This window comes from Elephas maximus, chromosome 20, assembly GCF_024166365.1.
Source record: "Elephas maximus indicus isolate mEleMax1 chromosome 20, mEleMax1 primary haplotype, whole genome shotgun sequence".
Taxonomy (NCBI): domain Eukaryota; kingdom Metazoa; phylum Chordata; class Mammalia; order Proboscidea; family Elephantidae; genus Elephas; species Elephas maximus.
The window spans coordinates 53,866,768-53,889,921 of NC_064838.1; the positions used below are offsets into that span (position 1 = coordinate 53,866,768).

A 23,154-nucleotide genomic window follows, 5' to 3' on the forward strand; every position below is an offset into this window, starting at 1 on the left:
TTTCCCCTTTAAAAGCAAAAATCAAAATGCCCAATGAATTCCATGTGAATTAATTTCCCCCAATATTTTACTGTGAAAACTTCCAAACACACAGCAAAGTAGAAAGAATTTTACAAGGAACACCTGTACCTCCATTACCTAAACTCTACCATGAACATTATTTTCAATTGTGGTGAAAATATACATAACAAAACATTCAACAATTCAACCATTTCTACGTGTATAATTCAGTGACACTGATTACCTTCTTTATGTTGTGCAACCATTATTGCTACCCTTTTCCGAATTACTGTACCATACCATGAACAATTTAATAACTTGTTTTATCAAATTACATTTCCTTTTTAACGTAACCATTACAGAGAAATTACAGAAAGATAACTATCAGAAAACTACCGACTTCATAAACACAGGGTGAAGTCACTAGATGAAGGAATTCAGAATATCAGGAAATCCTAATATTTTTGTAAGAAATGATCAACATTAGAGTGCTGGTTAAAGTCAGAATGGACATATCTATTCCTATTCACAGAAAGTCATTTTAGTTTTGTTTGTTTAGCATCAAATCATGTCATTTTCTGCTAAAAAACATCTAATGACTTCCCATGTCAGAACAAACCCAAAGAACTTCCCACGTTCTAAAGACTCTATATGATCTGGTTCCTGCTCACCTTTCCAATCTCATTTATCCTTCTCACTTTTCCCTTCACTTACTCCACTCCAAACTTAATTCATTATGTGCTTATGTTCCCATATTTCCCTTTAATTGAATAAATATGCCTAAACATATTTATTTTACCCACCCACTCAAGAAAAAAAAAAAAGCTCCATTTTGTACAAACTACAAACTCAGCTCTCACATTTTGGTAATGTTATAAAAATGCATTCAGAATCATCTGGAGGAAGTATCAACAAAGACCAACACCCAGAGTGAGCAGCTTCAGTGTCTATCTGATTTTCAGTCACATGACTACCATAACTACCAGTATACAAGGCCATCACTTAATGCTGCAGCACCTCATATTAAAAATGAGTCACTTGAAACAGAAGCACTTGAAATAGAGATTTTACAGTACTCACTAACTTTAAACTGTCTTTGAAATTTTAACTTATTGATTTCACAAATACTTAACAGTGGGCATGTCCCCAAAGAGCAGAGTATGGTAAAATACATATATTTAACACTAACATGCTTAAACTTAGTTAAATTAATGGAAGATGCAGTCAAACTGAGTTCCACTGACTAGATGCATAAGGAATAAACTAAAATAGTAAAGGAGAATACGATATTTAGGAACCTTTTAAAACTACAAATATATGGCCATTTTAAAATCCACTGATTATGCACCATTTATCATTATCACTAGCAGCCGTAATGCTTAAACTCAAGCTGCTATCTACAAAAGCTCATCAAACCCAAATTAAAAAAACCTCTTAAAAGCTGAAATACCAGCCTGTCTCCTGGCAGAGTTAACACAAATCTCTCCGCTCTAGGACAACTAAGAAGACCCTAAGTAGCACCTCAGCTCCCGCTGTCACTGCTTGGTCGGACCCCACCCCATGGACAGGAAACACCTGAAGATCTGCCTGTTTTACTCCCCTAATAACTTACACCACCATATGACCAAAACCAAACCCGCTGCCGTCAGGAGTCGCCTCCAACTCATAGGGACTCTCTAGGACAGGGGAGAACTGCCCCATAGAGTTCCCAAGGAGTGTCTGGTGGATTCAAACTACTGATCTCTTGGTTAGCAGCTGTAGCTCCTAACCACTAAGCCACCAGGGTTTCCCCACATGACCAGGACAAACTTTTAAAAGAGTTAACTGACAAAGAATCAGGACTATGAAAAAACTCCAACAACAAAACCACTCTCACACATGCACATGCACTGTTTACTTGATATGAGCAGTTTCTCCCAAACCCACTCCAAATCAATACTCAAAAAGGCCCACAGTTACCTGATAACATTTTAGGCTGAACTATGATGGATTTGGAGAAAGGAAGTCTGGACTCCCCTCTGGAAAAAGTTGGTTCATCAAGAAGACCCAAATACCCAAAGCCAGGACTAGGCCAGCCACTCACCCTGCACATTCATTTATCTGCATCATTTAACTGCTACAGGACCACCCAGATACAGAGGAGAGTGTTGTGAAAGCCAAAGAACTGTAATTTGTTTGACAAATTTTTTTAGACTCTCCTAAACCAAAAAAAAAACCCATTGCTTTCAAGTTGATTCCGAGTCATACTGACCCTACAGGACAGAGTAGAACTGTCCCATAAGGTTTCCAAGGAGCGCGTGGTGGATTCGAACTGCCAGCTTTTTGGTCAGCGGTCAGCTCTTAACCACTATGCCACTAGGGTTTCCAAAGGCAACCAGCAAGGTGTAAAAGTGGAAAACACTGGACTAAGTTGGAAGCCCTGGATTTTAGCTGACTCTAGGCCTGATACTCGGGAGTGCGTGGAGAATACCTTACAAAAAAAAATTCTAATCTGCTCCCCCAACAAGATACGTGAGCTTGGTAAATTTACTTAAGTCTCTGGGACTCAGTTTCCTCATCTGCAAAAGGGAGGGGAAAGGGTTGGATTACAAGTCCTGAAAATTCCTTCCAGGTCTAAAATTCTGGTTCTATGAAGTCAGTTGATAGCTATATTCCTACTCTCTTCTCCCTCCAGCACAGATCTCTTATGAGAACAGAGATCATAAGTCTCTAGGACTAAAATCTGACTCAAAGCGCAAGTTCCATATCATATTTTTTGTTACATTCCCAAGAGCCATCAGTGATCTACCACAGTAGATAGGAACTATCCTTAATACAATTTATCAGAAGATAACCTCAATAAGTCATCTTTTACAATTCAGAAAAAGTCTTGTATTTTCAGTGCAAACAACGTCACTTGTGCCAAGCCCTCAAAATAATATGACCACCAATTCAGTCATGTCTAATGGAAACCCTGGTGGCATAATGGTTAAGAGCTACAGCTGCTAACCAAAAGGTCAGCAGTTTGAATTCACCAGGTGCTCCTTGCAAACCCTATGGGGCAGTTCTATTCGGTCCTATAGTCACAATCGACCCAAGGGCAACGGGTACAGGTAAGGTGACAATCATGTACATGTCCAGACTACACATTTGTGTGGGGGACACTAAAACTCAAAACAAAACTAAAAGTGGCTCAAAAATTCTCACCACATACAATATTTAAAAAAAGCTTTTAATACAGAAGTATTTTTTTCCCTCATTTTTGGCAGAGAAGAATATAATTGATTACACGCCTGCAAGAAAAAATTTACTTCAAAAGGGTAAAGAAAAAAAGAACCGACCAGATCACAAACAGGTAAAATTCTTAAATCAAAACTATCAAAAAAAAAGTGTCATTTTTTACCTTCTTCCTCAACTCTGAGGCAAAAAATATGTCATTTTTCCGCCATAAACTACTAGACATGGTTTTTGATCAAATCGATTTGTGCGCAAATAATGCTATTTAATGAAGACTACCTGTAACTGTGGATCCAATCAGTAACTAGGGACAAATGTTTAGATGCTTCCTAATCAAAATAATAAAAAGGACTAATTAAAATTGCAAATTAATACTCTATTTTGGTGGAACATAGATCATAAAAAATGCTCTTTTCAAGCGGAAAACGTCCTCACTTTTTCTTATTTTACAATACAAATAGCCCTGATCCCTAAGATTACAACACAATCTCCAAAAACACTACATTAAAAAAGGAAATGTACCCCAAACACTGAATTCAAACAGCATAAAACATTCATATATTACACTGAATGTAAAAAAGCAAAATGGAGTTGTAAAGAGTAACTTTCCCATTTCAACTCCTACAGCCACGCGCGAGTCGCAAAGGCCGGCAGTACCGCGCGGTCGCGGGGCCGGATCCGGAGCCCCCGCCCTACCCGGCGCGGCCGCCGCGACTGCTGGGCGGGGAACCGGCGCGGCAGTGAGAGGAAGCGCTGGGGAGGGGCGGCGGACGAGCAGGCAGCTTGGGCTCTATCTACCAGGCCCGACCGGGCGGGGGAAGGGGCGCGGGCGGCGGCGGGGCGCGCTTCCGGGGCCTGAGCGGGCGGGGCGTCGCCTCGGGGCGCGGGGCCGGGACCGAGAGCCGGAAGCCATGGGCCGGGGACCGTGGACCGGACACCGGGGGCGACCGGCTGGAAGCAGCAGGTGGGGCGCGGCTGCGGAGGGGCGGCAGGCGGGCGACCGGAACAGTGCCGAGCGGGCGGACCAGAGGCGCCGCGGCGCTGGGAGTGAACCCTCCCGCTCACCTTTGGCGGCGACTCCGAGTCCGGCCTCTTCGTGGCGAGGACGCCGCTCCGCGAGTCGCGAGCTCGGAGGCGCTGGCTGGTCGCTGAGGAGGCGGCGGCTGACTAACGAGAGAACCGAGGAAGGACGGCGGGCGGCGGGCGGGGAGCTCGAGCGAGCGAGGGCGGGCGGTGGCGGGAGGGCGGGGAGCGACGTGCGCGCCCCCGGGCGCCCGGCGGGCTCGAGCCGGCCACAGTCGCGGCCCCGCGCACGCGCGCGCACTCACAATTCAGCCACGATTGCTCAGGAGCGTGTCCACGCCCTCAGAGCAAGGCGCTTAACCAATCATTGCAGCCGCACGGGGCATCACGGGAACTCTGGGGCTATAAAAGACCTGGTTGCTATTTTATACCCCTCGAGTCACTCATCCTTTAAGCCGGGTGGGTCTAGGTGCGCGTGCGCGTCGTAAATACTCCTCCCCGAACTGCCAACTCTTCGCGCAACCGCGGTAGGCCTTCCCCGCCTGGGCTCACGCGTGCGCACTAACCGGCCTGGCCCCGGAAAACTAGACGCCTGCGCGGTGGGGACTACAGTGACAGTCCCTGGGGTGGGGCGCAGGCCAGTCATGGCGGAGCCTTGGTCCGGGCAGTCCTTGCAGGCTCTGCCGGCTACGGTGCTGGGCGCACTGGGCGCCCTGGGCAGCGAGTTCCTGCGGGAGTGGGAGGCGCAGGACATGCGCGTGACTCTCTTCAAGCTGCTGCTGCTGTGGTTGGTGTTAAGTCTCCTGGGCATCCAGCTGGCGTGGGGGTTCTACGGGAACACGGTGACCGGGCTGTATCACCGCCCAGGTGAGGTTCCCCATCAACCTCCGCGGGCCGCCCGCCCCCAGCGGACTGTACGGCTCCCCAGGATCTCCCTAGACTACCGCTGGTTCTCCGAGAGTCTTATCAGAATTTGACGCTGAACCCATACTGTTTAATGCCACCATATCATTTCACGCCAGAATCCCCACCAGCCCACCCATCGCATTGTAACGTTCCCCGAATTCCCACCAGACAATACCGCTTATCCCTTAGGACCCCCACCTGACTCTTCACCAAACAATATAACTGGTTCCTAACCTAACCTGGGCTGATGCCTGCCCAGAGCCCCACCCCACAGCCTGCTGCAGCTCTGGCTGTATTCCTGCCCCCAGGTCTGGGCGGCCAGAACGGATCCACACCTGATGGCTCCACGCATTTTCCTTCCTGGTGAGTATCTGTCCCCACCCCAGCCCCATGCTTGGCAGGCAGAGGACGTTCCTGTGCCGGAGGTGGTGGGAGGGGGCTCTCGGGGTGGGAGTCCACCAGTTTTAGTGGCCTTTGCAGCAAGCTCCAAGGTGTACAGCCAGAACTCAGGCTTCAAGCTGGGGGTGACACTGATACCTGGACAGCTTCTCTAAGCATGCTGTCCAGCAACCTGTGGAGTGGGTGGTAGGGACATTATCACCATTTTACAGATGAGGGAACAATTTCAGAGAGATGAAGTGACAGGTCTGTTGCATTCCTCTCCAATGTAAGCCCCTCATTTGGGAAGCCAGGAGTCTCTGTCCTTAGAGCACTGACTGGCCTCATCAAGGCCAGCCTCCTGATGTGTGAAACATGAACTCACTAATCAGGCAGTCATTCAGCTAATCTGAGCTGAGACCAAATTCTGTCTTAGTTCCCTGGAGCTGCCGTAAAAAACAGTAATTAATTTCTCACAGTTCTGGAGACTAAAAGTCTAATTAAGCCAAATTGGGGTTGATTCCTTATGTAGGCCTCTCTCCTGGTTTCTGGTGGCTGCCAGCAATCTTTGGCTTTTCCTTGCTGCTTATTGATGCATCTGCTTTCATTGTCACATGGCATTTATATTCCCACTACATGACATACTCCCTTTTTATAAGACACCCCTCAAAAGAAATTAGGACTAGGGCCCACCCTACTCTGGTTTGATCTCATTTGACCTAGTTGATAAGAAAAGAGAAACTATTTCCCCAAACAAGGTCATATTTACAGATAACAGGGATTAGGACTTCAACATAACTTTTTGGGGGAAACATTTAATCCATAACACTCTATCCTCTGTCTACCCCAAGTTCCATTTCCTTCCCATGTGCAAAATACGTTCATCCCATCGCAAAAGTCTTAACCCATTCCAGTGTCCACTCTTAAGTCCAAAATCTCATCTTTTGAATCATCTAAATCAAGTATGAGTGACACTCTGGGTGTTTTCCAACCTGGGATAAAATTCCTCTCCATCTGTGGACAGATGAAACCTAGAATACAGGTTATTTGTTTCCAAAATATAATGGTGGCCCCTATAATACATAGGAGCTTAGAAATGAATGAGCATATGGAGAGGAGGGACCTGTAGGGCCCTTATCCTAAGGTCCAGGAAACTATTGAAGGACTCCAGGAGGTGGGGCCTGATCTAATTTGCCTTATAACTGCCTGTGTCATGGCAAGATGAAGCAGTCCAAGAGTGAAGGCAATAGGCTAGTTAGGAAGCCTGCCACTGCCCAGGTTTCTGTCTTGTGCAACTGGGGAAGGATGGTGGCACCATAAGGTGGGGACCCAGGAGGAAGAACAGGTCTGCAGGGGGAAGGTGTTGAGCCCAGTGTGGACTGTGGGGCCTGTGAGGCACTAGGAATCTAAAGCTCAGCAGAGAGGTCTGGATCGTAGTATGGCATTACTGAGCCCAGCTCAGCTCCCAAGAAGGGTCTGGGATGAGCCAATCCCAGGGACTGCTCTGCTGCCCATGAAATAACCCCTCTCTTCTCTCTCTCCATCACTTTCAGGGAAACTGCAGCAAATGAACCTCTCAAAACCCACAGAGAATAAAAGAAGGCAACAGGGAGTCTCCTGGCTCCCACATTGGGTTCTCCTGCTGCCAAGTCCTGTGGATGACTACAGGAGGATTGGGGCTGGGGACAGGGAGTACCTTAGCACTTGCAGGGCTGGGCCTCTGCTGCCCTCAGCCCTGCCTCCAACAGTCCCAGGCATTGGGTCAGTGAACTTTGCCTCTACCCTGATCTGTGTGCCTTAAGGGGGAAAAGTATGCTGTTCCTCTCTCAGGGGTTGGAGCTCAGGAGAAGCCTTTGGATTGGGGAAGCCAACAATCCATTTTCTGTCCTATATCTCCTGGCCCTCTTCCCATCCCCCTGTGGTATGACCCCATAGAGATTTGTCTCCTTGAGAGGATGAGGTTGCGGTTGACCAGCCATGGGATTTGTAAGGAAGTCTGTTCTCCCCTAAGCCCTGGGTTCCCTGGATTCCTTTGGTTTTGCTTTGTTGGCAGGGAGCCAGGGTATCCTGGCCTGGGCCAGGCTTTATACTCTGGGGCGGCTTCCTGCCCGCACTGCTGAAGTGCCCGTGGGGTCTCAGGTCTGCACCCTGCTCCCTCACTGGGAAGTATTGAGAAGTTACTTAGCTATTTAGATATAAGGTCCTATGGCAGGGGGAGCTAGCACCATTCAATCATGGAGGCACTGAACACCATCTCCCTGGCCCATCTAGATCTCTTTAGGTATGACCCAGGCAGAGGAAATTGTCATTTCCGAAATGTCCTATTCATATTCCTCAGTCTTTCTGGAGGGAAAATTGGGTGCCTGAAAGGGGCAGAGCCCACCAGCTGAGCTCCTGGGGTGGCCTCCCACCCCCGGCACTGAAGTGTCTATGGGTCTTGAGTATGTACCATGTCCTTCACTGAGGTACTGGGCAGTTAGTACAGAGCAGCCCCATCATGCACTGCATCCTCATCACTTCCCACCTTGACCTGGAACAACAGGATCCTCATCCTAAGAGCCCCAAGGCTTAGCATCTCCTCACCAGCACCATCTCAATGCAGAAGAGCCACAGGTCAGGCAGGCCTGCCACCTCCACAGCAGGCCAGGGGAGCTTCCAAAGGTGTGTGTTGCAAAACATCCCCAAAGAAACACTGGTTGCTGAAAGCAATGAGGCCCTGTACCTGCCTCACTCTCTAATGGCAATATCTCTGCCTGCCTCTGCTGGGCTACCAGCTACCTCAGTGTCCCACTGCCCTCTTCCTCCCAGTTAGAGGTCACGTTTCGATATGGCAGCCTTTGCCTAGGCCATCCTTAAGGCAGAGGGGCATTGGAAGTGGGGGCTGTGATGAACACACTCCAGAGATATCTTCTGGCTAGCAGATTGATGGTCTTCCCAGGTCCACCACACACCATCACCACACACAGGCTCAACTGAAGACATGGCTTATTAAAAATGGAAGTGGATCAGTCGTGTGGTTATTCAGACAGGACAAGGCCATGCGTGCACAGGGGTAACTGAAGTGGGAACACCCAGGGCGGCAGGGGCTGTTGCTCTTCAGGACCCAGAATGCAATGGTTTGCACAGGTGAAGAGATGATGCCAGCTCCTTAGAAAAGTGATCGTGGGGTGCCCAAAAGGAATATCCCCATCAGCCCTTACAGGCCTGGCCCCTCTCAAGGAGAACCTATTCCAAGCCTGATCATGGAGGTCAGGATGGCAGGCATTGGGGTAGCACCCCAGGAACCCTGTGGATAAAGCACAAAGAAGCTAACAACTATGACAAGCAAGGAAGAAGGAAGCTCATTTAATTTTTTCAGGAGTCAGTATAGTCCAGTAATGGGCCCCAGGGGCAAAGGTCAGCTCAGGGTAAGGCAGATCCAGGAGGAGACCCAGCCCAGCCCTACAGCAGTCCTGGAGCTCAACAGGTGGTGAGCTTGGCATGGTTAGTTTGCTACTGGGTGGCAGGCTGGGCCAAAGCCGGAATAAGGAAGAGTGAGCCCATGGCCTCCCAGCCATCCCCGAGTTTACACATAGGCACGGCAGCCCTGCTGGGCCAACCCTTAGTGAGTCAGGAATCATTGCTGCCCAGAGAAAGGCCACAGTTTGCATTTGGGAAAAGCAAATTGGAGGAGGTGGCCTAATCTGGCACTGCCCAAGGTAATAGCCTTTGTAGTGTGAGAAACAGCTTTGAGAGGTAGGTTGGGCAGGCTTTTGCTTTCCTGCAAAGGTGAGCCTTTGCTCCACAGCCAGGACCTGGCAGAGTGGAAGGGAGAGATGCCAGAACTGGTGTTTCTCACAGCCTTCCAGCGGGTAAGAGGGGTCAGTGGGAGCGTGGGCTGAAACAGAGTATTGGGTAAGCTGGTATGTTGCTCAGAAAAAGGGTCCTCAAGTTGGAGTGGCACTGGGGAGTCGGGGTGGGGCAGGAGAGAATAGATGGAGCAGACTTCCTCAACCAGATAACTAAAGCCAGCCTCCACCTTTATACTCCCCACCCCCGCCCCCACCCTTCTTTTCTGTCTCAGTTTCCTAACTAACCACTTATAGAATGCCCTCCAGGGCAAGGCTGTTGGAGGGGAGGGCCCTGTCCCCATCCACCCTCACTTGAGGGTATAGTAGGTTGTAGGCACAAAAGGCATCTTGCTGACCACAGCTGCCTGCCGCTTCCGCCGCACTTCTACCAGCACCAAGGTCCCTGGCTGACTGTACTGGCTGGGCACATAACCCATCGCCACATTCTTCTTCAGGCTGGGCGAGGGGCAGCCACTGGTCACAGTACCTGTCCCGACATAGGCCATGCATCAGCACCAACCTCCCAGTCTAGCACCCCAACACCTCTGGGGAAGTTCCAGAACAAGGGCTCCCCAGCCTCCCTGGTTCACCTACCAATCACAGTACCCTCTGTGCTCAGGATGGGGCTGTGTGCCCGCATCGGGGGCCCCTCGCACATCAACCCCACACGCCTTCGCTGCACCTTGCCCTTAAGCTGGGGAACGATGACCTCAGCTCCAGGGAAGTCCATGGCAGCTCGGCGGCGCTTCCCTGGAGTGTGACACACGAGACATAAGTCACAGCCCATAGGAGCCCTGGCCACAGGAAGTCCTAACTACAAGGACCCCAAGTGACATCCATCTAGCATCGAGGTCTCTTCACTCAGGCCTCCCCAGGGCCCATTCCTCCCCTGCACTGCAGTCAGTCAGCCACTGCTTCCTGTCCCCTGGCCCAGAAGTTCATGCTGCCCACCTTGGCCTGCCAAGGGTCCTCAGCTTCTAATGAACGGGGCACAGGGACATCTCCAAGGAACGGAGGCTCAGGAAGGCCAAGTCACTTGCTTCAGGCTACACAACCTTTGGAGTTGTCAAGGACTGGCTAGTCTCACGAAGGGCCGTTCCAACCTTCAAGACCCCATCCTTGAGTCCCAACCTAGCTCACCTAATGTCCAGCTGAGGCTGCCCTCCACAGGTGTGGTGTGTTCATCAATGTCGTTTCCGTACAGGCAGAGGCCTGCCTCCAGGCGCAGGCTGTCCCGCGCTGCCAGGCCTGCCAGCTTCACCTCCGGGTTTTCCAGCAGAGCCATTGCCAGGTGGACTGCCCCTGCTGCCGGCACTGAGATCTGCATGGGACACCACAGAGCAGATGGGCAGCTGCCCCAGAGTCCTGTGCCTGCAAATGCCTGTGCCCACTGCTTGACAAACCTCCACACCATCTTCGCCTGTGTAGCCACAGCGGGTCACACGGCAGCCGGACACGCCAAACACCTCCATCACAGCACTCGTCATGAAGGGCAGCTTCCTCAGGTCATCTGTCACACCAGCCTGTAGCACCTGGGCCGCAGTGGGGCCTGGGCCCAGAGAACCAGTAATCAAGCATCTAAGTCCCAGAGCCCCTCAAAACCAGGCCATAGCCCTTAGGGACCAGAACAAGCCCTGAGATGCTTATTCCTTCTCTGCAAGTGAGAGAAGACACATTTGCCCTCAACTCATGGAGCCTTGTGGGGGAGGGGGAGGGCAAAATACAAAATTAGAATTATGGCTCACAAATACCACACAATCCACACCTTCCTGGCCCAGCCTCTGTGCTGAGCAGTCAATGAAGCCAGGAAGGCAGAGGTCAGTTCCAACACCAGGCTGGCATTCTCACCTTGCAGGGCCAGCAGGGCATTGTCCACCACCTCCAAGCCCACATCATTGCCCATGTTCTGAAGCTCCCTGACCTTGTCCTGAAAGAAGAAACGGAAATACCGTTTACTGCATACCTACTATGAAGCGGACACTACACAGCTGGGCAACAAGACAGTGGGTTGCTTCCCATCTTACAGATGAGGAGGCTGAGCCTCAGAGATGGTGGGTGACTTTCCCAAGGTCACATAGCTACTAAGCGGTGGGGATGCCAGCTCTCACACCAGGTTCCAGACTTCTACCCGCCCCAGAGGATGCTCACTCAGGAGCCAGGGTCGGCTTCACCTGCCCGGCTCCGCATCACCAAATCCTGGCTTATTCCAGGAAGGGTCTGCTCTGAGTCTCCCAACTGTTTATTCACTCAAAGAGCCATTTTCTGAGCCTCTTGTCCATGCCAGGCCTGTCCTGGGCACCAAGGTTGCCACTCTGTGAAGAAGGAAGACAGGGTGCCTAGGGCATGGAGGGGCTGTACCTGCATGAGGGCCAAATCCTTGTCCCAGCAGCCAGCATTGGACACCACATACAGGTGCCCCTCAGAGGTGTTGATCACAATCAAGTCGTCTAGGATGCCTCCAGCCTCGTTGGTAAACAGTGACAGTGTTCCCTGGCACCAAAGTGGAGCATCTTTACCTCCAGGCCCAGGAGATCAAGACCAAGGGTGAGCCAAACACGACTTTGGGCCCACACAGCTACTACAAACTCACCAACCCTCATGCACAGGACTAGGGGTACACAAAGTGCAAGGCTGGGTCAGCCAGGGCCTCTGCCCAAGCCCAGGGTCTTTGATCCTAATGCAGTGAGGAAATTTTCACCCCCTTCCCACCTTGGGGGACTTCCCCAGTCTGGTATGGCCTCTGCACCCCTCCCCACTCAGTCCTGAGAGCCCCATCTCACATTTAACACAGGACACCTAGGACCTGCTGCTTCATCCCACCCAGACTGCGGACAGCTCAGCTCATGCCCTAATCCCCAGGACAGAAGGTTCAAAAGTCCATTCTGACCATCCCACCAACTCCTAGAGCACTCTGAAGCAATGCCCATGAATTTACTACCAGGCTGGCCTTGGCCTCCCGCTGGATGAAGAGCCTGAAGCTCAGAGGTCACGTGAATCTCCTGGGGAGCTTGTTAAAGTGCAGGTTCTGATTCCACAGGTATACAGCAGAGCCCAGCAATGTATTCTTAACAAGTTCCTGGGTGATGATGAGGCCTCTGGTTTAGGGACCATATTTTGAGTAGGGAGGAGTCAGGTGGCATGAAGTTTACAGAACAGTACATGAACTTGTGTTGACGGGGCAAGACTGCAACAGGCCCCTCCCTGCAGATGGCTGGGTGTCTGGACATGACTCAGGGACTCCACCTCCCCAAGACTGTGAGCCCTGAGAAGCTGTGTTAATCCATCTCTGTACCCCCAAGCCCACACTAGGGGCTCAGCCCATGTTTGCTGCTCATGGCTGATAACACCCACTGAGCAGAGGTAAGAGGGGCCCACCTGGTTTGGCCTTAGCTCCGCAATGTCTCCAACCACTAGACTCTCCATCAGCTTCACCCGGTCACAACCAAATATCTTGGTCTGAGGAAGAGATCAAAAGCCTCAGGCCACTGCGACAGCTGCAATCAGAGAACGTGGCACCAAGCATTTACAGCACAGTCCAGCCCAGCTGAAGTGCCTGACCCATCTTTTGGTTCTGCGGGTGGCAGAAGCCCCACCTTCTGATTCTCCTACATCCTCCAGCACATGGCGGGGCTCATTGGGGGAGGTGATGGGAAGTTAGGGAACTGGAGGAACCAAGTACCTTCCTGAAACATCCCTTTTCCAAACCAATACCCAGGACCGTTGATGAGGGTGGGTGCCAGTCCTGGAAACGCCAGGATGTTAAGGCATGCCACTGAGTAGAAAAGGCTGGATAGAAGGGGACAATCAGGAGATCCTCTGAGTGAGTGTCCCAGGGCCACAGTCAATCTCATGACACGCCTGAGACATCCAGCTCTTCTGAGAGGTTGGCCCTCAGGATCCAGCTCCCAGGGAACAAAGCCGAGGACGACACCACTGTAAACGGGCAAGAACGCTGGCTTTGTTTCCTGGGCTCTCCCCTGGCTCACCTGCAGCATGTGGGATACATCAAAGAGTGAGCAGTGCTGGCGTGTGTGCAGGTGTGAGTCAATGTGGCTATCCCGGTACTGCACAGGCAGGCTCCAGCCTGCGAACGCCACCATCTTCCCGCCATGGGCCAGGTGCAAGTCATAGAGCGGCGTCCTGCGGAGTGCATCCTGCGGGCGACCAGACTCTGTGCTGCCAGGACCCAAGACCCCCGTCCGCCTCCCTCCCCCGCCCTCCAAGGTCGACACCCCGACCCAGCACCCTCTATCCCACCTGTGCACAACTGAGTGATCGCCCCAGGGTCGAGGGGGGCGCCTGTAGGCGCAAGCCCAGCCAAGCCACCACGCTCCCTGCCCGCCTCATCGTCGCCCGCAACCGGTGCAGCCGGCACTCAGAGGCCACCACTGTGCTGGGCACGCCGGGAGATGTAGTCCGTCCGGCCCCTGCCTGGGCAGGTTTTTATTCCCTGTGGGCCCCCAGAAGAGGAGACAAGCAGCCCCCAGGGCAGGCCGGGCTTTCAAGCAGAGTGAGCTCCAAACCAGAGGAAACGAGCCCCAGGCTCTTCCAGCTGACTGATCAGGGCAGTTTGAGCTGCCCAAAGCCACAGCTGGGGCCTAGGCCTCCCCCTGCTGATTGTCCCGCCTCCAAAGGGTCAAAGTTCTGCAAAGGGTTGAAAGGACTGAATCACAGACAGGACCCTTGGAGTGTAAGGTCAAATAGCTGGGAAGGGATAAGGCAGCCACAGGATGGTGGAGCCAGCCTGACAGACAGAGCACCATGGTAACTGGCTTCATGTGCGGGTCCCCAGCTCTCCCACTGGGCAGACACAGGCAGCCGGCACAGTGATGCATTTCACAAACATTTATTGATCTTGCTGCACACGAGGCCCTGTGCTGATTGCTGGAGGCACAGTTCTGAATGAAGCACAGTCCCTGCCACCCCAGTGTCCTCTCCCCTCAAATACACACATACTGAGGGTCACTGCTCCCTGAGCATAGGACTTTGGTCATCGCCCTCTCAGTAAAATCAGAGTGGAGCTAAGTTTATGACCCTGCAGGCAAAGACACCAACCGCAAGAACTCTGATGGATGAGAACAGAGGGCGCCACCAGAAGGTGGCTAAACTTTCCCCAGAAAGTTGTTGAGCCTAACATACATCTGATTTTCCAGGTCCAACACACCAGCAGTACTGGCATAGTAGCTCCCAGGGGCAAAGTCAAGAAGAACCAGAGGGAGGCAGGATTTCTGTACAAGCTGATGGTGAAGGATGAGCAGCCTGCCTTATTTAACGACCAACCTGGGACTGTGAAGGACCTCAGCCTCTTAAGAAGGGGCAGGGATGTGCTTTGGGTTACGTCAGATAGCTGGCAGGTCCCAGGTCTTATTCTCAGGCTCCAGCCTTGCCAGAAGCACCTGCTCAGGTCCGACAGGCAGGCCCATTTGGAAATACATCCAGGTAACAGCCCAGGAACTGAAGGACTCAGACTGCCCAAATCCCCAGCTTTGCTTCCTAGGCAGGCAGCAAAAGCGTCTAGACAGGAAAATGTGTGCGTGTGTGTGTGGGCATAACACAAAGGGAAAGAAGGCCACTAGGTGGCCCAGAAAGAAAAAAAAGGAGGTCCTATTTCTCCCTCAAGCTTCCAACCAGCAAGAGTGCCATGGTGGCAGCAGCCTTCCTGGACTACATGGGGTAGTTCATCCCAGCCCACTGCACTCAGGGTGAGGGAGCAGGCAGAAGACAGGTGTGTACGTGTTGGTGGGAGGGGTAGAGGACATGTGGGGATTCTTACTAGTTAAACTGGAATGTTTTTAGGATAGGAGAAGAAGGAAGAGTTGGGCTGCATCCAGGCGAGGACAGAGTGCACTCATCTGGTGCTCATGCTGAATCAACATAGTGAGCCCCTGAGAATCTGGAATCCGTGACGGTGGACCAGACAGGATGGGCATGGAGGCGGCACTTGGAATGCACAGTGACTGCACTTCAGCCTCTGGTGGCTCAAACCAGGTCTGGGTGAGCAAAGAAAGGCCACGGTCTTGAGTGGGGAGCCATGGCTCAGGTGTAGGAGAGCAAGTTCAAGTCATAACAGCCATCCACCTGTAATGCAAAAAGCCATCAGGTCTGACTTGCTCAGGGCAATGCAAGCCAAGCAGAGGGAAACGATCACTCACGTCAAAGCGGCCGATCCGTGTAGAGGTTTGACTGGCCCGGATCATCTCTGTCAGCGCCCACATCTGCTGCACCTCGGAGGATACCCTGCCGGGGTCTGGGAGACCCTGCTCCAGAAGGAGGGGTCAGTGGCTATGTGTCTCTCCCCAGCAGCGCCGTTGGGGCCCCGGAGAGGCCAAGCCGGGCTATGGGGCTTCCCAGCTGAGACCAGTAACATTCCCAGATGACTTGTGAGACATGAGTTTGGGGCCTGATATGCAGTAGGCAGCCCAACTCCACGCCAGCAATGCTTCAAATCCCATGATCTAAGAGCAAGTAGCTAGTAGGAAAATGGCAAAGACCGAGCTGAGGGCCTTGGGGCCAGCCCCAGATTCTTGCAGAAATGGGCCCACTGGGGCCTGTCCTGAACACTAGAGCCATTCACAAATGGTTCTTGCACAGGGTAGGGCTTACCTCAAGGAGAGGAGTGGGTTGCTCACAGGGCACTGGGTGGGAAAGCCACTTGGGGAAGGCCACAGAGGGACTCTGCAAAGCAAAGGCATATAGCACTGATGGAGGCAGAGTGGGACAGTCCTGGGACCAGATTCCAAGGTTGTGGGAGCAGGGTGGGGGCCCCTGAGGTTCAGACACTGGAAAAATCCTGTTCAGGGGCCCTCAGAAACTCAAGGGGGCAGTCAGGCTACAGAAGCTCTCCTACTGTGCAGAAGGAGGCCCCAGCAACACTGTGACCAACCACAAGCAGAAGGATCTCCCAGCAGCTGAAGGCTCCTAACTCTGGGAGTGGCAGGTCCCCCCAAAGGTCAGGAGATATGGGGACATGGCCTGAACCCTCATCATGAGCTTCTGTCATTTCTACCCAGCTAAATTCCATGAAGGGCTACTTCTGGGTCTCACTATCCTCACCCATCCCCCACCCCTAGCTCTCCCAGCCATAGGTGGGAGCCCCCTGGGGAAAGGGCTGGCCAACAGCTCTTAGCCAGTTGCCTACCTTTGGTCCCTGCTGGTAGAACTGCAGCTCCTCCACTGTGAAAGACAGCCACAGTGGTGATGGCTGCCGCAGAATCAGGCGTAGTTCCAATACCCTGGCCATGTCACACAGCATCTGATACACACACACAAGGACCCAGCGAGGACCCAGCTCACTGCCAGGGAGCCTCCCCATCAGCACTGAGCCAAGATGTTGCCTCCTCAGGCCTTTGGGAAGCAAGAACAATAGTCCCTCCAAGATGCTCATAAAGCCACAGCCCAGGCCAGCCTTGCCCCTCCTCTTCCCTCCTGGTGTACTGGCCCAAACCCCTGGCCCCCTGTAGGCCCTTGTCTAGGCTTCCCTGGCCATGCTGAGGCCCAGCTGACCTGGTGCTTGAACAGCGATACATACTCCTGGGCCCCCTCCTCACTGTGTGGGTCAGGCATCAGGCAGTAGTTCCGCAGGCAGGTCACCCACTTGGCTGGTGTGTGCATTGCGGTGTGCTGGCGCACACGGATACTCAGAAAAGCTGTGTAGTAATTCTTAAACATGATCTCCTGCAACTAGAGCACACATAACCCACCATGACAAATCAGACTCAGGCCCAGGGCCTAAAATGCTCAAAAAACACCATCTCCCCTCCCCGTAGGAATGTACTCCTACTAAACTAATAATTTCAATAAGCATCTACTACGGCCCAAAGATAATGTTGTTTTCCCAGAAGAGCTCACAGTTGAATAAGCAGGTCATGCAAACAAACCACAACTACAGATCTTGCCAGATGTCCAAGACGCTGCCAGAGCTCAGAGCCCTAACTCTGGAGAAGGCAGAAAATTATAGATGACTCCTGAAGGAGGAAGAATTCACCAAGTAGACCAGGAGAGGTAAGAACAGAAAAATAGTATATATAAAGGAGCACCATAGGATGAGAGACCTTGGTGCACTCCTGGAACAACGAGTGATCCAGCCTGGCTACAGCAGTGGTTATCATCCCTGCACATTCATTAATCGCCCACAGAAATTTTTTTTTTTTTAATAATTTTTATTGTGCTTTAAGTGAAAGTTTACAAATCAAGTCAGTCCCACGGAAACTTTTTTAAATACGTGTGTCAAGGCTTCATCCCAGATCTACTGAATCAGGATCTCCAGGGTTGGGTCCTCTAATGAGGCTGATAGGAAAGAACAGCTGGGAGAAGACCACAAACTTCAGCATGAAGTGCATGGGGCAGAAGCCTGAGAGGCAGGCAGGGCACAGATGCAGACTGGCCCTGAATAGTAGGCCACTAGAAAGTGGACTTTATGCTCTACATTGAGGTCATGCAGTGCCCAGTCACTCTACCAGCTGATGTGGAAGTGTAATTGGGCACTGGAAACTGCAGTCATTGGGAGGATCCTGATCGGGGATGAGTTGGGCCTGACTTCCCGCAGGGATAGCAGGAATGGGCAGGAGCCCGGTTTAGAGGCAACTCATTGTCTAACGATCCTAAGCAGACACCAGGAACAAAATGATCCCTCACCTCTATTTGGTTGACACCTGTATTTCCAGCACCTAGCCTACTATCTGGCACCTCCATGCCTGGGCTTCCCTGGACACAGAGAAGAGACACTGAGGAGCACAGGACAGGAATCTGCATTCTAGTAAATATGTATTAACTGAAGGAATTAATAAATGGAGGTTAACTGAAATCACAGAAACGCGACACTGCAGAGGTTTTCTGTAAAAGATTAAAGGTCCAGGACCCGTCTGAGTTCCCAGGTTGGCCCCGCCCCGGAGGTACGGTCGCGCCTACCCCACGGGGCTTGCTCACCTCGAAGGGTGCGGCGCTGGGGAAGGTGACATCGATGACCAGCACGCCGGGCCGGCCGTGGGAGGTCCGCACGTCGCCAACCTGCAGAGCCACGGTGCCTTTCACATGGCAGGGCACTGACACGCGGGACATGGCGCCAGCGGCCGCGACCCAATACAGCAGCCACCCCCCAGCCTCTGACCACCGGTCTTCCCCCGCGACCCCAGCCAAGCCCCAGGAACTACAACTCCCGGGAGTCCTCGCGCTTCGGCCAGCCCAGCCAATCAGCGATAATCAGAGCGATCCGCGAGCCGGAAGTGCCTGCGAAAATTCTTCTTCAGCCAATCACTGTGCGAGCCCCAGAGAACCCAGCGCGAGCGGATTCCAGCAACAGTCGAGCTTCCGGATCGCGTCCTTCTGCTTAGAGAGCAACTGTCCAGAATCTGACGAGCGCTTATAGTGTCGCTGTTTCTGCGTCTGCGTAGGGCGGTCTTCAGTTAAAGCATGAAAGTGATGAGCACAGTGACTGGTCGATAGTAATTACAAAAATAAATTATTACTATTATTTTTAAAAAGGCAAAAGATTGGAACAGATACTTCACAAAGGAAGGAAACCCTGGTGGCGTAGTGGTTAAGAGCTATGGCTGCTAACCAAAAGGCGGGCAGTTGGAATCCACCAGGCGCTCTTCGGAAACCCTATGGGGCAGTTTTACTCTGTCCTATAGGGCCCCTATGAGTCGGAACCGACTCCACGGCGAGTTTTTTATTGTCGTTGTTTCACGAAAGAAGATAAACAAATAGCCAATAATCACATGAAAAGTTGGCTAACATCATTATTCATCAGGGAAATACAAATTAGAGCCCCTACAAATTAGAACCCCTACACATCCACTGAAGGTCTCTAGGTGGTGCAAAGGGTTTACATTCCACTACCAGCCCAAAGGAAACAGTGGTGTAGTGGTTAAGCATTACGGCTGCTAACCAAAAAAAAAAAAAGTCGGCAGTTTGAATCCACCAGGCACTCTTTGGAAACTCTATGGGGCAGTTCTACTCTGTCCTATAGGGTCGCTGTGAGTTGGAATCAACTGGACAGCAATGAGTTTTTTTGTTTACTATCCCAAATGTTGGCAGCCTCAACCCACCCAGTGGTACTGTGGAAGAAAAGTCCTGTCCCTAGGCTTCTGTTAAGTGCTTCTAACTCTTGGCAGCTGCAGCCAAGAAAATCCAATGGAGCATGTCATGGATTGAATTATGTACCCCCCCAAATGAATCGGTTTGGCTGGGCCGTGATTTCCAGTATTGTGTGGTTGTCCTCCATTTTGTGATTACAATTTTATGTTGAAGAGGATTAGAATGAGACTATAACACCCTTACCCAGGTCATATTCCTGATCCAATGTAAAGGGAGTTTCCCTGGGGTGTGGCATGCACCGCTTTTATCTCTCAAGAGATAAAAAGGAAAGGGAAGCAAGCAGAGAGTTGGGGACCTCATACCACCAAGAAAGCAGCACTTGGGAGCAGAGCACATCCTTTAGACCTGGGGTCCCTGTGCCTGAGAAGCTACTTGACCAGGGAAAGGTTGATGACAAGGACCTTCCTCCAGAGACAACAGAGAGAAAGCTGTTCCCTGGAGCTGACACCCTGAATTTGGATTTGTAACCTACTAGACTGTGAGAAAATAAATTTCTCTTTGTTAAAGGCATCCACTTGTGGTATTTCAGTTATAGCAGCACTAGATGACTAAGATAGAGTGGTTCTACTCTTTTAACACTTGGGGTCACCATGAAGTGAAATCAACTCCATAGTAACCCCTACCACCACCAACATATCCAGTAAACTAAAATTAAGAGCTAGTGAGGGTGTAGAGTCCTTGGAACCATTATCCACTATTTCTAGCCACTTTGGAGAACAGTTTGGCCATTTCATAAAAAGCTAAATTTATACCTATGATATGATCCAGTCATTGCCCTCCCAAGTATTTACCCAAGAGAAATGAAAGTGTATGTCCACCCAAAGGTTTTATTCAGAATAGCCAAAATTGGAAACAACCTAAATGTCCAACATATGAAAACAAACTAATTGTGGTATATCCATACAATGGAATACTACTCAGCAATAAAAAGGAATGAACAACTGGTACACACACCAGGGGTGGATCTCAAAAGCATTACGTTAAGTGAAAGAAGTCAGATACCAAAGAATGTATACTGTATGAGTCCAAAACCCAAACCTGTTGCCATCGAGTCAATTCTGACTCATAGGACTGAGTAGAACTGTCCCATAGGATTTCCAACAGGCAGCTGGTAGATTCGAACTGCTGACCTTTTGGTTAGCAACCAAGCTCTTACCTCCTGTGCCACCAAGGCTGCTGTACTAGTCCACTTACATGAAATTCTTGAAAAGGCAAAACTAATCTGTAGTAATAGAAATCAGAACAGTGTTGCCTGGGGTTAAGGTGAGTAGAGGAGCTTGATAGGGAGGTATAATGGAACATTTTGGGATGATGAAAATGTTCTATAATTTGATTCTAGTACTGATTATATTTGTCTAGACATTTGTCAAAACTCATTAAACTGAATACTTAAGATGTATGCTTTTTATTATATCTAAATTATACTACAACAATCATGATTTAAAAAAAAAGTAAAGCAAAAGATAAATATTAAACCATCATGTTTGTTATCATCATCCTTTGAGGTATTTGTGGAAACAATGCCTCAGAGATTGTCAGTTAAACCTGTTTTACAGATGACAAAGCTAGCTAGAAATAGTCCAGTGATTCCTCAAACCAATAAAGCAGTGTGGAGTAGAGCTGGAACCAGGGTCTCTCTTGAGCTCCCATTTCAAGGCAAGAACTCTCCAGGCAGTGTCAGCTTCTGGTAACCTGTACTTTCTCTATGTTGAGGATCCCAGAGATGCAGGCCTAGAGCAGCTTTCAGGGTAAGGGGTCAAACAGGCCCAAACTCCAGGCCAGCCCAAGAAACCTGGGAGAGGTCATGTTCCATCTAGGCAGCTTTTTCAGCCCAGGCCTAGAGACTGTCAGTGACAGGCTATGGTTTATACCTCCTTGTTGGCTGTTGTCAGCAGAAAACCCTTTGTACACTCAGGTCTCCTGGACAGGTCATTGCCATTTCCATTTGGACTCAGGCTAATGTCTTACTGCCCGAGCCCCTCCAACTTTCTGAGAGTTTCCCCACTAGACAGTCCACCCCTTGCTGGACCACCAAAAAAAAAAAAAACCTGCTGCTGTTGAGTCAATTCTGACTCATAGCAACCCTATAGGACAGACTAGAACTGCACTGTAGGATTTCCAAGGCTATAAATCTTTACGGAAGCAGACTGCCACATCTTTCTCCCAGGGAAGAGCTGGTGGGTTCAAACTGCCAAGCTTTTGGTTAGTATACTAGTGCTTTAACCACTGCACCACCAGGGCTCGGGCCTCCTCAAATACCAGACAACTGTAGTCTCCCTGAGAGTCAGGAGGATGCACATAGGCTCTGGTCTTTGGCCCTAGCTCTGAGACCACAGCCACCAGCAGATGCAACGCTCTGTGGCCCTTCACTCCAAAGGAGTCTCACCTCATATCTTGCTCTTTAGATAGTTCCAGCCCTATTTCTCTCACCTGGTGGGCAGAAACCTCCAGCCCAGCCCCTCCAGTCCATTACCCACATTGTGCCAGAGTGACTTTTTCTTTGTGAAATTCTCGTGAAGCCCCTGTGTCTCAAGGTCAAATCCAAAAACAACTGACAGGTCCATGGAGCTGGAATGTGAGTAGCCCCTGCTTAGAACCTGTTCCCTCCACCAACCCTGGCACCTTTACTCTAGTTTCTTCTACATGCTGCCTTCTCCCTCCCTCTAGGCCTGCTCACATCTACATTATACCCAGGATACTCTATACCTCACTCCTCTTTTCACTCTTCGGTTCTTGGTTTAAATTTTGATTTTGTAGGCAGTCCTTTCTGGATCCCCCTAGACTAAGTCAGATCACTGTACTTGATCAGAGCGCTCTGTGCATTTTTGGTAATCATCACCTAAAACCTGTCTCCCACACTGGCCGATGCAGAGCAGGAGGGCAGAGATTGAGTTAGCCTGCTTAATGGCTGTGTCCCACATCTTCTACCATTGTGCTGGGCATAGTAGGTGCCCAATAACTATGTTAAAAATGAACAATATATTGTTCAATTTGAGGAATTTCTACTTCCAGCCAAGATGGAGTAACTGGGACAAGATTTACCCTCCCACTTGACTCAACTACAACAAACAAACAAAAAAACAGAAAAAAAATATGTGAAACAATGGTTTTCAGACATTGTACATGAGACAGCACAGGACAGAGATTCCTGAGGTAGGAGAAACAAACAAAATGAGCTCAATGATTGCCTCAGCTGACTGGAGAGACTTTCCAAGTGTAGTGAGGAGGAACTTAGGTGTAGACTAGCGACTCCCTGAATTGAAGAGGCAAAACTGGGACTTGAGAGAGACAAAGGCAGCTGGAGGCTAGAGAGAATAGAGCTGCACAGAGAGATGACTCTGGAGATCTCCAGGTTATTCCCCTTGAATCTTCAGCTGAGTACTAATAAGCATATGCATGTAAAGAAACTACCCAAGTCTAGGGGAAAAAACACCCAAAAGGGCTAAGAGGGAACAACCACCAAATCTTACTCAGAGCAGGAAATAGCTTTGTTCCCAGCAGCCAGGGTAGAAAATCTCCTAATCCATGGGGCCATTGCGTAAAAAACCCAGTGCCGTCGAGTCGATTCCGACTCGTAGCGACCCTATAGGACAGGGTAGAACTGCCCATTGCTTCAATAAAAAAAAAAAAATAGTAGATAAAAATTTGCCCTACGCTGAAGTCTGCTCTGATCCGTCTAACAAAACTTAAAATCAAGCCTCAAAAA

The 23,154-nt window shown here is 50.5% G+C and overlaps 4 protein-coding genes across 9 annotated transcripts in view; 1 reads left to right on the forward strand and 3 right to left on the reverse strand.

Moving 5' to 3' along the window:
- The window catches only part of RHOA (ras homolog family member A), a 51,564-nt gene extending 47,193 nt beyond the window's left edge, over positions 1–4,371 (reverse strand). The window contains exon 1 of the mRNA XM_049861767.1: positions 4,282–4,371. The gene's annotated coding sequence lies outside the window, so the exon portion shown is untranslated. The remainder of the gene's footprint in view (positions 1–4,281) is intronic.
- A 141-nt stretch (positions 4,372–4,512) lies between these two features.
- TCTA (T cell leukemia translocation altered) lies at positions 4,513–8,639 on the forward strand. Of its 2 annotated transcripts, XM_049861768.1 has the most exons (3): positions 4,524–5,106; positions 5,454–5,508; positions 7,077–8,639. In XM_049861768.1, the coding sequence occupies exons 1-3, from the start codon at positions 4,884–4,886 to the stop codon at positions 7,117–7,119; spliced, it is 321 nt and encodes a 106-aa protein (XP_049717725.1). In that variant the 5' UTR covers positions 4,524–4,883; the 3' UTR covers positions 7,120–8,639. The 2 variants fall into 2 exon arrangements, with proteins under 2 accessions (XP_049717726.1, XP_049717725.1); XM_049861769.1 differs by lacking the exons at positions 5,454–5,508; positions 7,077–8,639 and adding an exon at positions 5,335–5,447 and having other exon boundaries at positions 4,513–5,106.
- A 141-nt stretch (positions 8,640–8,780) lies between these two features.
- On the reverse strand, positions 8,781–13,700 carry AMT (aminomethyltransferase). Of its 3 annotated transcripts, XM_049861760.1 has the most exons (9): positions 13,611–13,700; positions 13,340–13,507; positions 12,729–12,809; positions 11,712–11,843; positions 11,202–11,280; positions 10,757–10,902; positions 10,494–10,674; positions 9,948–10,103; positions 8,787–9,840 (listed from the first exon to the last, which is right to left on the reverse strand). In XM_049861760.1, exons 1-9 carry the CDS (start codon positions 13,698–13,700, stop codon positions 9,662–9,664), a joined length of 1,212 nt encoding a protein of 403 aa, XP_049717717.1. In that variant the 3' UTR covers positions 8,787–9,661. The 3 variants fall into 3 exon arrangements, with proteins under 3 accessions (XP_049717719.1, XP_049717718.1, XP_049717717.1); XM_049861761.1 differs by lacking the exon at positions 9,948–10,103 and having other exon boundaries at positions 8,786–9,840; XM_049861762.1 differs by lacking the exons at positions 11,712–11,843; positions 12,729–12,809 and having other exon boundaries at positions 8,781–9,840.
- Positions 13,701–13,717: 17 nt separating this feature from the next.
- NICN1 (nicolin 1, tubulin polyglutamylase complex subunit) lies at positions 13,718–18,471 on the reverse strand. 3 transcript variants are annotated; one of them, XM_049861764.1, is made up of 6 exons: positions 18,279–18,471; positions 16,857–17,033; positions 16,492–16,605; positions 15,957–16,028; positions 15,506–15,610; positions 13,718–15,431 (listed from the first exon to the last, which is right to left on the reverse strand). In XM_049861764.1, the coding sequence occupies exons 1-6, from the start codon at positions 18,408–18,410 to the stop codon at positions 15,390–15,392; spliced, it is 642 nt and encodes a 213-aa protein (XP_049717721.1). In that variant the 5' UTR covers positions 18,411–18,471; the 3' UTR covers positions 13,718–15,389. The 3 variants fall into 3 exon arrangements, with proteins under 3 accessions (XP_049717721.1, XP_049717722.1, XP_049717720.1); XM_049861765.1 differs by lacking the exon at positions 15,506–15,610 and having other exon boundaries at positions 15,345–15,431; XM_049861763.1 differs by having other exon boundaries at positions 15,382–15,610.
- Positions 18,472–23,154: the final 4,683 nt, after the last annotated feature.

Coding starts and splice junctions, on each gene's coding strand:
- AMT (XM_049861760.1), bottom strand. CDS start 13,700: ATGAGGCGGGCAGGGAGCGTGGTGGCTTGGCTGGGCTTGCGCCTACAG. Junction 13,508..13,610: donor GATCACTCAGTTGTGCACAG/GTGGGATAGAGG, acceptor GGTCGCCCGCAG/GATGCACTCCGCAGGACGCC. Junction 11,281..11,711: donor AGGATTTGGCCCTCATGCAG/GTACAGCCCCTC, acceptor TTCTTCTTTCAG/GACAAGGTCAGGGAGCTTCA.
- NICN1 (XM_049861763.1), bottom strand. CDS start 18,410: ATGTCCCGCGTGTCAGTGCCCTGCCATGTGAAAGGCACCGTGGCTCTG. Junction 16,029..16,491: donor TCTACCAGCAGGGACCAAAG/GTAGGCAACTGG, acceptor TTTGCTTTGCAG/AGTCCCTCTGTGGCCTTCCC. Junction 15,611..15,956: donor AACCCACTCCTCTCCTTGAG/GTAAGCCCTACC, acceptor CTTCTGGAGCAG/GGTCTCCCAGACCCCGGCAG.
- TCTA (XM_049861768.1), top strand. CDS start 4,884: ATGGCGGAGCCTTGGTCCGGGCAGTCCTTGCAGGCTCTGCCGGCTACG. Junction 5,107..5,453: donor CGGGCTGTATCACCGCCCAG/GTGAGGTTCCCC, acceptor TCCTGCCCCCAG/GTCTGGGCGGCCAGAACGGA. Junction 5,509..7,076: donor TCCACGCATTTTCCTTCCTG/GTGAGTATCTGT, acceptor CATCACTTTCAG/GGAAACTGCAGCAAATGAAC.